The sequence below is a fragment of the Corylus avellana genome, chromosome ca8 (assembly GCF_901000735.1).
Source record: "Corylus avellana chromosome ca8, CavTom2PMs-1.0".
Classification (NCBI taxonomy): Eukaryota; Viridiplantae; Streptophyta; class Magnoliopsida; order Fagales; family Betulaceae; genus Corylus; species Corylus avellana.
The window spans coordinates 12,768,320-12,782,186 of record NC_081548.1 but is presented as its reverse complement, the minus strand read 5'-3'; the positions used below and the strand labels follow the sequence as shown (position 1 = coordinate 12,782,186).

Sequence of the window (13,867 nt, the reverse complement as noted above, 5' to 3'; positions counted from 1 at the left end):
AAACCGCGTGAGGAAATTGAAGCTATACTTGATGATCAAATTGTTTCCACACACAGGGGAGGTTACAAGAAATTCTTAGTCAAATGGAAGGGTAGACCTCTATCCGATTGTTGTTGGCTACAAACAGAGGAGGTACAACGTCTAAATCCCGATCTATATGAGTTTTACCAAGCCCGACACTCGCCGGAGGTGAGCTTTTTTTAGGGGGTGGGAATTGATGCAAGGAGCAACAACTACTTGGTACTTGGAAGTCCTATTTCTTTGTGGTTGTTGATGGATGAAGGCATCTTGGACTCTTGCTCTGTTACTCGGTCTTGAAGGAGATTAGTTTATCTATTTGGACTCATTCACGTAATGGACTCCAAGTAGCATTAAACTTGTTGCAAACTTTTGGTTTTTTGTTATTTCTTATCTTTAATTACCATGTAACTGTTTCTTTTCAATTTCCATACGTTACTATGAGATAGTGTATAGTAACGTATGATGTTATCAATTATCTTTACTCCTCATGTAAACGTTTCTGTCTATTCCATACTATAAGAAGATGTATGGGTATTATGAATAATATAGAATAATCAATCTCCTTCCACAAATATATTTCTCAAAAGATGAGACTTCTCTTAAAGCTTTGGTGAGACTCCATTGCTGTTTTGCTAGCATTCCTATAGTCCTATAGCTCTATTTTGTTTGTTTTTTTTACTGTGCTGCACTAGATCCCTTACGTTCATTTCTTAACAATAATGGGATGATCTAGGATTCTCTAGCAATCCTTTTACTTAGTCCAACAAAAGGGAAGGTAATCATCTCATTAAGGGAAAGATTGGATCGAGGTTTAGCCTCCACTCAATGGATTCATCTCTTCCCCACTTTCTCACTTCGACATCTCCCTGCCTATTCTTCTGACCATAATCTCATCATCCTCAACACTTCCACCCCCAACATCTCCCTCCCCCGTCCATTTCATTTTGAAGAATTTTGGTCAAAAGACCCATCTTGTAAGAATGTTATTGCCAATGCTTGGAATTTTTATTGTGAAGGATCACCAGCCTTTGCTGCCCTTACTAAGAAGCTTAAAGCCACTAAAAAAGCTTTCAAGTCTTGGAACAAATTACATTTTGGCAATATCCAAAAGCGAATTGATTCATTATCTCGGCAACTAGACATCATCCAGCAAGCAAATTACTCAACTCAATCCTTCAAAGCAGAAATTTCCATTACAGCTAAACTAGATGAGCTCCTTCTACAAGAAGAAATCCTTTGGAAAAATAAATCCAAAGAAACTTAGTTGACTTGCAAAGATATAAACATCAAATTCTTCCACACCTCCACACTGGTTAAACGAAGGAGGAATGCTATTGATTTTCTCAAATTACCAACAAGATCATGGACCTCTAACAGAGATGATATAGGAAACTACTTCACCACCCACTTTACATCTCTATTATCTTCCTCAACTCCTACTATTAATGAAGATATGTTGGAATTATTTGATCATACCATTTCAAAAGAAGAAACTCTCTCTCTATTTGTGCTATTCCTACGAAGCTGGAAATCTTTAATGCCTTATCTAGCATTGGTTCTACCAAAACCCCAGGACCAGATGGGTTCACTGCCCTCTTTTACAAAAAAATACTGGAATGTAGTCAAGGAGGTGGTCTAAAAAAGTGTCTGGGATTTTTTTAAGAAAAACCATCTTCTGAAGGAGCAAAATCACACATTCATTGCCCTTGTCCCTAAACAATTTGGACTGTTCTCTGTCAATCAATTTTGACCTATTAGCCTCTGCAATATAATCTACAAGATTATCTCCAAAATGTTGGCTAATAGGCTCAAAAGTTGCCTCCATCACTTCATTTCTCCATATCAATCGGCCTTTGTTCCTACCAGAAGCATTTTAGACAATTCCATTCTAGCACAAGAGCTGCTCCATACTCTCAAAAATAAGAAAGGTAGGGGTGGAAAGATGGCTATCAAAATTGATATGGAAAATGCTTTTAATTGTAGGGAATGGAATTTCCTCTTTTCTACCTTGAGCAAACTGGGATTTCATTCTAAATGGATCCACTGAATTCGTACATGTATTACCTCTACCTCTTTTTCCATATTAATTAATGGTAGCCCGTTCAGATTCTTCAATCCAGCCCATCTTCGCCAAGGAGATCCTTTGTCCCCATTCCTATTCATCCTAGGTTTGGAGGTGCTATCCAGACTATTGCACAAGCAAGAATCTCTTGAAATTCTGAAAGGTATAAAAATTTCTTGCAACGCTCTGCAATCACTCGTCTTCTTTTTGCAAATGATCTCTTTATTTTTGCAAAAGCTACTACTTCAAAAGCAAATGCAATTAAAACCTGTATGAATTCATACTGCAAATGGTCAAGGCAAGCAATCAACAAATCCAAATATCCCATTCTCTTTAGCAATAATACAAATGCATCAACTATCAACAACATCAAAGGCATTAATTTATTCCGTTTAGACCTACATCCTCGGCTCCTTATTATTTGGGTCTTCCTCTCTTTTTTGGTAGGTCGAAAAAAGAAGCATTTCAACCTATATTGGACAAAGTTATGGGGAACATAGATGGCTGACAGTCAAAAACTCTCTCTCAAGCAGGCAGGACAATTCTTATCAAAGCCATTGCATCCTCTATTCCATCTTACACTATGAGTACCCTTCTATTCCCAGATTTAATCTGCAATGCTCTGGACAAACTCTTCAAGAATTTCTGGTGGGGATTCCCCAAAGGAAAGACCAAAAATCTCACTCTTAAATCTTGGAGCTCTCTATGTGTACTCCCCACAGCCAAGAAGGGTTGGGTTTTGGAAGTATGAAAGCTTTCAACCTAACTCTCATAGCTAAACTAGGTTGGAAAGTTCTCTCAAATTTTGATAATGTCTGGGTGAAACAACTTTAGGGAAAATACATCAGCTATGGTAATTTCCTCTTTTCTCCATCTTCCCCAAATGCCTCTTTGCTTTGGAAAGGAATACAAAAGAGTAACCACTTTTGTCATCTGGCACATGTTTCCAAGTTTCTTCGGCCTCAAATCTCCCAATCTGGATCACACCTTGGATTCCCATGATCCATTCTTTTAAGCCTTTTCCAAAGTACCCAAACAATTAAAACTTACCTTCTCTCCTTGTTACCGAACGTATAAAACCCGATCCCTTGACCTGAAATACCCTGCATTAACTCTGTTTTTGAGGAGTCTTCTGTCATAAAAATTTTAAAAATTCGAATTTTCAATGATCCTAAAGCTCAATTCATCTATCTAGCAAATTTTCCACTATCTCAGCTTACCTATCCATTATCCAATCTAACTTTTCAGCACCAATTCCCTCTACCCCCCCTGAATTTTTGGAAATCTATCTACAAATTAAATCTCAATGACAGTCTTAGACTATTCCTCTGGAAAATTGCTTGGAATATACTTCCCACCAAATATCGTCTAAACTTCATCTTCCAATCTGCACAATTGGCTATTTGCCCTCTATGCAAATCTGAGGTAGACTCTCTTCAACATTTGTTCTTTAACTGTCTTTAACTGTGTCTTTGCTAGTTTGGCGCAACTCCTTCTGGCCTCTGAATTCAGCAGCTCTTAGCTTCCCTAATATGGTGGATTTGATTAAAATTATCATTTCTCCAAGCAATTCCCTTGGTATTCCCAAAAAAGACCACCACAAGTTTCAAATATTTGCAGCTGTGACATGCGATCTTCTATGGTTCTACCGTAATAAAGCTTTCCATAACAATCTTACTTTTTATGCCTTACAAGTTGCATGAACTATTCTCAAGGTCTCAATCGAACACTTCAAAGCTTGGCACCGAATCTCTTCCCCACCATTGAAACATTGGCTACCTCCCCCACCATCTTGGTTCAAAATCAACTTCGACACTATCATTATTCACTCTCAGCACAAGCAGCTGCCTGTCGAAACAATAATGGGCACATCATCATAATGATATCCATTATTAGCCCCCCTTGTCAACCAAATTATGGTGAAGCCCTTGTTGCCCAACTCGCAGTGGCGCTCTCTCTCTCAACCTTCGAAAATTCATCCGGGAAGGTGACTCCCAACTCTGCAACATCCCATCATCCCTCAAGATTGGCGCATCTCTATTGTCATCCCGGACACTCTTGATGCCATTCCTCATTTCTAGTCTTGAAATGCAAGTCAATAAAAGTGCAAACTTCTTTAACGTGCCGCAGCCAGATCTTACTCAGGCCGCATTCTCATTTCTCTTCCTCTCCTTCCCTCAATTCCTATGGGTAGTGGGAAAAACCCTAAAAAATCAAAATAAAAAATAAAAAATAAAAATCATCCGCTTTAAAAACCGTAACTCCAGCGGCAGCAGGCTTTTCTGTGGTTTAGACGTATAAAGATGAATCACAGGTAATCTGGTGGATGGATTGCCTGGAGAGACCTGCTGCAACTACAAGTCTGCCAAGGAACTTGAAAGCCGCATAAGGAAATATAACATTGATAAAACTTATTAATTGGAACATGCACATCTCCATCAAATTTCTTCATTAAATGCAGTTTGGTCTGCAGCAATACCTGCAGTTTGGTATGCAACAATACCAACAGGGAGACAAAGTATGAATGAAAACTATTGGGAAAAGTCCACATACCCTCCTCAAATTACTATCCAATTGACAATGTCTTCCCAAACTTTTAATTATGACAATATCCCCCAAACTACCAAAAGATTGACAAACAATGAAATTTTGAGAGTTTGGGTTTGATTTTCTGTTCGAAATTGGTTTGAATCGGTGAGTTCCACCGAGAGAAAAGCAAGTGCTGATCGAAGTTTGTAAAGTCTGTTATTTTTCTTTATTTCTTTTTTTTCCCCCTTGTATTCAAGATGTTTTCTATAAAGCATTTATTCTTCTACCCTCTTAGAATTTTGATATTGACTCCCATAAGCCGGATTGCAACTCACATGAACATAAAAAATGGCGATAATTTCCTTCTATTCAAGATATTTCTTAGCAGCCAATTCGGAGGATTTTTCTTCTGGAAATAGGATCATTAGGAGACAGAGAGAGGCTTGGCTCTGAGAAAATGAGGCCAGATTTTTTGGTCTAGTTTTGGACTAAAAACACTACTTGGCTCCTAAAATTGGGATCAGAACATATAGGAAGCACTTGCTAGTACTATTACATCTGAGAATCCTTAATTTGCTAGTTCTAAAGGGTCATCCCCAACGAGATATACTAATCTACCTTTCTCTTTCCTCGAATTCTATATTAGACATCAAACAACATTTACCCTGAGGAAAATAATTTCTCAACCGGCCATTGCATGAAGCTTGGTCTGCACCACCTTGACTCTATAGACCAATAATGAAGAAAATGTTCTCCCATCAGAGATGCAGAAACAATTGCTCTGAAGCAAATCAACCTAGAATTTAACTTAGAAGATTTGGTCAGATGCCCTTGGCTCTTCAACAATGTCAGAGAAGGCACAGTCTTCCTGTCACTGAATCTACTGATGCTTTTGGTCCTGTTCAAAAAACAGGAATTAATAGATACACAGTAAGAAGGCATTTTTTGGTCAGTGAATTTCTGAACAGTGAACAACAATTACCACAAGAGGAAGTAACACCTGATTGATTAAGCAGAAGAGCAGTTCAATGGTCTTTCTAAAAATTTACACAATAAGCAAGCAACAAAAAGGCATTTTAGCAGAAGAGTAGCATACCAGGACCAATGGCAAGAACTGTCTTGGATCCAGCCAAAACCTGAGAAAAATATGTAAATCATTTTTAGTTGAGACCCAGAATCCATACTTAATCCATTCAAGATACTTAGCGACAACAATATAATAAAAGTACAACAAATGTTTAAATAACAAGAATTCCATAATGGGCATAAATTTGACTAAGAATCTAGCTTCAACTTTTACCATTAGCATTTACAAAATACGTGCAGAACATATTCCATTAGCATTTACAAAATACGTGGAGAACATATTCACAAAGTAAAGCTACAGCATTTATTGCAGTTCTTAGGGAGCTCATATCTGCTCCCTGCAGTCTGTAAGTTGAAGGGTTGCGAGTCAGACCCCAACTATTAGAGCATCCACAGTGGTTCGTTTAAATTTCTATCTAAAATAGCTAATTAAAACCTATTTTTTCTTCCCTAGATAACCACTTTTCAAAATTTGCATCCAACAACTGATTTAAGTTTCTTCTCTATTTTATTAAAATAATATTTTTTTAACTTTTCTTCTAATCACTTCCCTCCTCTGACCTCTCTTCCTCGTTCCCTTTCCCTTCCTTCCACCTAGTAAAGATTTCCTTTACTAAAATGAGAGCATTCATAAGAGAAGCAACCTCCCTCCATCTAAAATTAATGCCAGTCACTGCATTATCAGATTTTGCCTTCAGTTTCATAACTGAATGTTAGACTACTTTCACAATCATGCTCCCCCTGCTCTTGCTTTGGTTCAGAATCCTTCTTCCTTCCAGATACAGGTGCAACTTCCTGTGTCTCCTTGACGGTGCAACTTCTTGAGGAACCTCTGTTTCAGATTGCACATTTTCACTTTTTGCTTCTGATGCAAGTACTCAAATAACATCAACCCTGCCGTGCAACAATGATCAGGAAATTATAGAGAACATCCCCATTTCAAGAATAGAACCCATCTAAGAGTGGTCAGAAAATCCCCATCTCAAGAATAGAACCCATCAACCCCGCCGTGCAACAAATCGCAAATCTTTCATCTGAATTAGTAGTAGATCCACATGGTAACAGTGAAAAATCACCATGCGTTGCAAAAGAAGCTCATGGTGAAAGGTGAGAGAAATCACCATTTGTTCATGGGTAAAGGTGCAAGGAAAGAGAGGGTGAGACAAAAAAAAAATTAAAAAGAGAGAATGAATGAAGCGAGAAATAATTTAAAAAGTTATGCATTAAGCTACAGTTCAAGCCACATGACATTGCAGCTCAATGAATTATGCATTTGCTTTTACATAAGCTGATGGAGGTGTTTTTTGGACTTTTGATTAGCTATTTACGCTAAAAATCTAAATTGGTTAAGCCATTGGGGATGCTCTTAAGTGCTTGAGACCTGAGTATTGAATAAGGCATTTGAAAATTATGAACTCCAATTAATAAATAAAAAAATTGTAGCATTCTGATGCAAAAGTTTGTTGTTTGAACTGATCACCAAAATGGTGAAAGAACAAATTTCATTACAAGAAATCCCAAAATAGGCTTACTTTGACAAAGCGATAAACTGGTTTATATTAATACATGAGCACATAACAGAAACAAAAGTTCTACAGCATGCTAATCCACCACCAACAGCATCAACCCAAAAAAAAAAAAAAAAAAAAGAACAGACCCAAATGAGCATCAGGGATAGACAACTGCACAACAACTAACCAATCGAAGGCTCCCTATCAATATCACTCTCTGAAGGGACACAAAAAAAAAAAATGGAGGCTCATTCCAAGTTTCAGTACATATCCTGTTTTCTAAAGAAATTTCACAACCATGAGAATACACAGATAAATGTCTCTACATGCATATATCATACTTCTTTAGGGATATGGAGTATTAATGAAGCTACAGCTCCTCACAAGGTCTGATACTCTTAGAATTTATCACATGATCTCATGACTAATTATTTTTTTTTGCAGTCAAGTAACTTCAAGGTGATGTTATCAAGTCTATCATTATGCCATAAAATAACAATACCTGTGTTCTTCCAGCATCTGCGACATTAAAAGTTGGAAGGCCAACTGTCTCAGCTGCATCCTTCAGCTTGTTCCTGATAAAAAAGTGAAAGCTTAGCTCCAAAAATCAGCAAACCAAGAGATTCGTCACCAACCCCCCCCCCCCCCTCCAAAAAAAAATAATAAGAAAAATAAATAAATAAGAAAAAAAAAAAAAGGAAAAATGATTCAAACAAGACTATTATTTACAATGAATCACCTGCTTACATTTCTTGTTGATTCTTGCACGTAACAACTATTTTAGGTTGCCCACATTGCTCCCATTGTCTCAAAAGAGATCGGTGGCTGCAGTTGAAACTTGATGATGTAACTTCAAATTGTGACATAAAAAAATTTAAAAATTAAAAAAAAAAAAAATCAAATATCTAAAAAATCAAATATCTAAAAAATGAGGGCTTTGTCTAGATGCACTTCTTCTATTAATGTATCACCATGGCTGGTAAGAAATTATATTATCACCGAATGTTTGCTGTTTCAGTATTCATCACTGAAAACTGAAAATTATATTTGTGAGATCTTCTTGAGTTGAAAGGAACTAATTTTCTTGCATGTGAACAAGACCAATTTTTTACATCACCAATTTTTGTGGCTCATAGGGGGATAAGTGCACGGAGTTTTTCACCGAGACCAACTCGAAAAGAAGAAATAATTCTATCAAATCTCTGTTGGTTAATGGCTTAGTTTCTACAGATCATGTCGAGATCAGAGAACACATCGTCCAGTTCTATGAGTTGGCAACTCAAATTTGACGGCCCTTCTTTTGACTCCATTGGTGAGGTTAAGCCTAATTGGTTGGAGAGGGCGATCTCCCACTGGCTCGGTCAATGGCTCAAAAGGTTATGACTGCTCAGGTTGTTTCCCTAAGGGCAGTTCAACTTTCACAGTCAAATTAACAGCCCCTACCTCATTGTCACTGACATCCTCTTCATAGGCTAGCCGATAACACTAGACGTAGCGGACGCGATTGATAAAAGAAAAGAAGTTCGACGACTTTAATTCTATAAAATTAACAAACTATGATAGCTATCAAATAGCTTAGAAAAGAAAAGAAACCAGAAAACTGTCTATCACTCAATATTTCATTCTCAAAGTTCAATTTGCAATACATCCATTGGTCTTCATGTAACATCAACCTACAACCCCTAAAGATGGAAAACTAAAAAGACAAATGAATCCTTTTAAGAAGGAAACATTCAACCTACATGGTAATTGATAGACTAATATGGAACCCTTTTTTTTGGGGGGGGGGGGATAAGTAATGATAAACTAATATGGAACCTACTCAAATAAAGAAGGCAATTCAACAAAAAAAAAGACAATGCTTATTCTATTATGGAAACGATTATTCCTACTATTAATGCAAAAATAAGGAAATAAAATCGGTTGGAATTGTGATAAATCAAAGAAAGTTCTCGATCACCAACAAAGGAAGGGATCTCCGTCCTACATCAGTTGTTTGAGGTCAGATCATTCTATTATGCCCTTATCTCCCACAAGATCCCTTTTCCCCTAGAGGATTATTTAGCAGAGTAAGGTTCCTATAAGAGTGGCTTTCTTCGCCTAGTCAGCCGCTTTAGAGAAGATTCTCACTTTGGATAGTTTAAGAAGTCAGGATCTCATAGTGGTAGATTGGCGTTGCATGCGTAAGAAGAGTGGGAAAACTTTACTATGTGGTTGCTAGGGCTTTATGGAATTTTGTCTTTCGTCTTTATGGGTTAGAATGGGTCATCCCTCAATGGATGGTAGATCTCTATGCAAATTAGAGAGGGCAATTTGGCAATTTTCAGAGTGCAGCAGTGTGGAAGATGATTCCGCCATGCTTAATGTGGTGTATCTGGAGATAAAGAAACGAACAAAGTTTTGAAGATTGCTAGAGAACAATGGTGAAACTAAAGGCCTTCTTCTTCAAAACTCTTTACCAATGGACAATCACATATAATTGTTTACACATTTATAATTTTTCTGATTTTCTTCATCTTTTGTATACTTCTTATTTATTTGGGTTGCGTACTCTTAATATATTTCAATTACTAATAAAAACAATTCTGCTATGTAACTAAATTTTATTTCAGCCATATAGCCATATATGTGAAGGATAAAATTTATATACTTCTTGTCTGTAGAAATTAGTATTCAAGACCTCAAAAATGGTGCATAGTAGAACAAAGATGAAAGCATGAAGTGTACAAAGTTTCATCCACATTAACAAATACTCTGAGGAACGAGAATGCAGGTTCCTCTGCACAAGGAAGAGGAGAAATCAGTACAATGATACCTTTGCATCAGCTCTGCATACATGCCAGTGGCAGCATCTACACATTAGTAAAATAAATATTTAGTCATCTAACTAAGAGAAGAAATCACGAGTTGCAAGTACTGCAGCAGAAACAAATTAAAAATTGAGAAACTTTCAAATAGGAATATTGGTATCTTACGAGCACATTGAGATGCAATCTTTCCTGATTTCATCTTCAGGTCTTGTCTAACTACCAAAACCTGGAGTTCACCACTTGAAATCAGAGAATTCTTCAAGTGCCAGAAACATCAAAGGCAAAACTTTCTAGAATCATTCGTGAGTATTGCAGGTTTATTTGAAAGTGCTGCTCATGATATAAATTTCACAAAAAATGATAACCAAACATGACTGGGCACTTCAATTAATATGTCAATCCAAATACATCCAGCAGAAACTCATATAACTAACAACGTCTTTCATCAAGTTCCACATTCTTAATAACCAGAAACAGCAGCACCTGCCACTTTTGTCTTCCAAGTAAGACCCATTGAGCAAAACATCTTAACAAACATTACCACATTTAAAAATAAAAAATCTGCAATAACAAAGTCACAAGCATTATATATTCATATGCAAGTGAAGTTACCAATAAAATAAAAACAACAGCAACAAGAACCAAGGCACCTAAGGACATACCATTTTGAGCTCTTGGTCATCAATATTTGAGCCCAGATATTCTTGTTGGGGCTTGCCTGGTGAGAAATTTTGCTTCCTCACATGATTCTTGGAGGGCTTTGAAAGATCCAATAACAACCCAAAAATAAAACCGATGACAAGGCCTGGAATGAAGTTCTCTGGCCTGAAGCTTAATGCTAACCATTCTCTTTCTTGCTTCTGTTGCTGCTTCAAATGGTTATGAAAACAATTGGTTAAGCAAGAACAAAAACAAAAACATCTGCATTATTGATAAACCCATATGAGAATGTAAGCTTTGTTTGACTGCTGAGAAATTGTAGGAAGAAAAAGTAAACTAGAATTAGCAAAAATCAATAAGTGAAAGGGAGTTTGTAATAAAAATAAGGGAAAACTACACTTATCTCTTTAACTAACACCCAATTCGTAATTGCCCACCAAATTTTGAAAAGTGACGATTGACCTTTCAAACTACCCAACACAATCAATTTGCCCCTTCCGGCAACATTTTATGTTCACTGGGATGGAAAATGTATCATGTGACCCACATGTTACTAAAATTGTCTATTATACCCTTATCACGTGTGAAAATACAAATATACTCTTAGGCTACGTTTATTTCGACGTAAATGTTTTTTGGAAAACGTTTTTTCTATTTTTCGGTGTTTGGTACAACCAAAAATTATAGTCAAACTAGAAACATTTTCGGTTGACCAGAAAAACCTTCATTAACTTTCGTAAAATGGTTTTTCTTTTTAAAAACCATAAACTATTTTCCGAGTTTGAACTTTTGTTTCTTGTAAGCACTCTCTCTCAGTTCATTCTCTGTTGCCGCTAGAATTTGCCATTGATCGTCTAAATATGTTGCCGACCGCTGGAGTTTGACGGAATTCGCCACCGGCCGCCAGTTGACACCACCAAAGGTTGCCGGAATCCGTCACATTGTTCACCAGAAGTCACCGACCATTTTCCGTAGTCGTTGATTTTACATGCGAGCCAAACATTAAAAAGCATTTTCAGGAAAAAAAAAAAAAAAAAATCATCTTTTTCTAGTAAATGATTTCATTGAAAATATTTTTGAATGGAAAACCTTTTACGTCGAAACAACCGGAGCTTTAGATTAAAATAATAAAAAACAAAATAATTAAAAAATAAAAAATAAAATAAAAACCTCAGCCACAGACTCACAACCATGCCATGGGTTTTTGGCCTGGCTGTGGGTTTGGCCATGGAGCCTTGGAGACCCACGGCCAAACTGAAAGTGCTGAGGGTCTCCTTTTACAGTGTTTTTTGTTTTTTATTTTTTATTTGACACAGGTATAATGGATATTTAAGTCTGAGTGTAGGTTAAGTCATATATTTTATGTCTAAATTAACATAAATAATCTTGTCATTTTGAAGAAACCATTGTCATTTTTCAAAGTTTGGTGGGGATTACAAAATAAGTGTAGCTCCTAAAAATAATCATGGCTTATTGAAATGCAAATTTCTGTGTCAGAAACCAAAGCAACAAAGACGAAAGCTTCAGAATTGAGTAGTCCTTTAGGTTCCTCAACCAAACGGACTAACGGAGGTTCTTGATAGACCCATTTGAGTAAATTTAAATAGTTTATATTTGGCTGGTTAAAAATTACATCAAAAGCTTATGAACTGAATTTCTAGATAATTACATATTTCAATAGTGCGCCGATAAACCAAAAAGCTCCTCTCTACTGAGAAGGAGGAGAATATTCTGAATATTCTATCCTTTTCCACATTTTTCTCGGAAACCAAACAAGCAAAAATAAAATAAAATAAAATAAGAGATAAGGGGAATTAAATACCTTGTTTGCAGACTGGGAAGGTTTCCGAAACGACCCCAACATGTTTCTGGTAGCTTTTAGAGCGAAGAGAGAAGAGATAGGCTAACTGCAGGGGGCAGAAAGAGTAGAGAGAGTGGGTAGCCTCGTACAGTGTTTACTTTCTTTTTTCTTTTCTTTTTTTATGTGGAGAAAAAAACGTCGTCTAAAAAGGAAATACACAACTCACGAGCCTACTTTGCCTCTAAAACGAAGCATGTGTATGTAGGGGTGCAAAGGCGGTTACGGTTAGCGGTTAGTGGCAATAACCGCTAACCGTAACCGCCCTAGCGGTTAGTAAATTTCACTAACCGCAACCGCTAACCGCCTAGCGGTTAACGGTTAGCGGTTAGTGGCCGGTTAGCGGTTAGTGAAATAGATAACCGCCCGCTAACCGCTTTTTTAAAATTGGGCTTTTTTTTTTTTGGCTTTTTTTTACCCTCATTTTTTTTTCTTGTATTTTTAATATCTTCTTGGGCCCAATTGCTATAAATATTTGAATTGTCATTGGATCATATGATTAAGTGTTGATCTTATAAACTTACAAACAAACAAAAATACTTCAATTGTAGTTATAAGTAACACATTGTTTAATCCAATGTCAATTATTTAATTTGATATTATATGAATCACATTGTCATTGTCATTGTACATGAATAATTGATTAAGTATTGGAATTGTAATTGGATCATATAGTTAAATATTTATCTTATACATTTATATTATTCAATATGCATATAATATAACTATAAGCAATTATATATATATATATATAATTCAAAATTGTTCAAAATTGTTAATTTTCTTTTTTTTTTCTTTCAAAAAATGGTTAAATTTCTTTTTCTAAAAAATGTTCAAAAAATACATTAATACTTCAATTGTGATTATAAGTACCACATTGTTGAATCTAATGTCAATTACTTAATTTGATATTATATAATCATATAGTCTCATTAAATTATATCATATGATTCATATGATTAATTATTTAAATTCTTATCATATTTACTTATAATCTTTTTTCTTTGAATTGAACTTAATATCTAATGGTAAATGGCAATGTTCAAACTCTAAATCCTAAATTCCTAAAGTATCTAATAATGCTTTAATTAAATTGTAGACTTGTAGTTATAAGTAACATATTGTTTAATTCAATTGAATCAATTGTGATTATCATTGTACATGAATCATATGATTAACTTGTAGACTTATGACTTATGACTTATGTCATATTATATATGTATTATTTATTATTATATAATCATATGATTTAATGATCAAGTCATCATGTGATATAATCATATCAATTATAGTGATAATATATAAATTACTAAAATTATAATGATAATAC

General features: G+C 35.7%; 1 protein-coding gene across 3 annotated transcripts; it reads right to left on the bottom strand.

The window, feature by feature from the left end:
- Nucleotides 1–5,060: 5,060 nt before the first annotated feature.
- Nucleotides 5,061–12,643, bottom strand: LOC132190574 (uncharacterized). 3 transcript variants are annotated; one of them, XM_059605607.1, is made up of 8 exons: nucleotides 12,502–12,643; nucleotides 10,682–10,888; nucleotides 10,185–10,245; nucleotides 10,025–10,061; nucleotides 7,957–8,034; nucleotides 7,712–7,784; nucleotides 5,709–5,748; nucleotides 5,061–5,510 (listed from the first exon to the last, which is right to left on the bottom strand). In XM_059605607.1, exons 1-8 carry the CDS (start codon nucleotides 12,541–12,543, stop codon nucleotides 5,461–5,463), a joined length of 588 nt encoding a protein of 195 aa, XP_059461590.1. In that variant the 5' UTR covers nucleotides 12,544–12,643; the 3' UTR covers nucleotides 5,061–5,460. The 3 variants fall into 3 exon arrangements, with proteins under 3 accessions (XP_059461590.1, XP_059461591.1, XP_059461592.1); XM_059605608.1 differs by having other exon boundaries at nucleotides 10,682–10,885; XM_059605609.1 differs by having other exon boundaries at nucleotides 10,682–10,879.
- Between the last annotated feature and the right edge of the window lie 1,224 nt (nucleotides 12,644–13,867).

What these genes read in the sequence shown, in the direction of transcription:
- LOC132190574 (XM_059605607.1), bottom strand. Translation starts at nt 12,543, where the DNA reads ATGTTGGGGTCGTTTCGGAAACCTTCCCAGTCTGCAAACAAG. An exon ending in GATTGCATCTCAATGTGCTC is followed by an intron (nt 10,062 to 10,184) that starts GTAAGATACCAA and finishes ACTAATGTGTAG; the next exon opens with ATGCTGCCACTGGCATGTAT. An exon ending in TATGCAGAGCTGATGCAAAG is followed by an intron (nt 8,035 to 10,024) that starts GTATCATTGTAC and finishes TTTCAACTGCAG; the next exon opens with CCACCGATCTCTTTTGAGAC.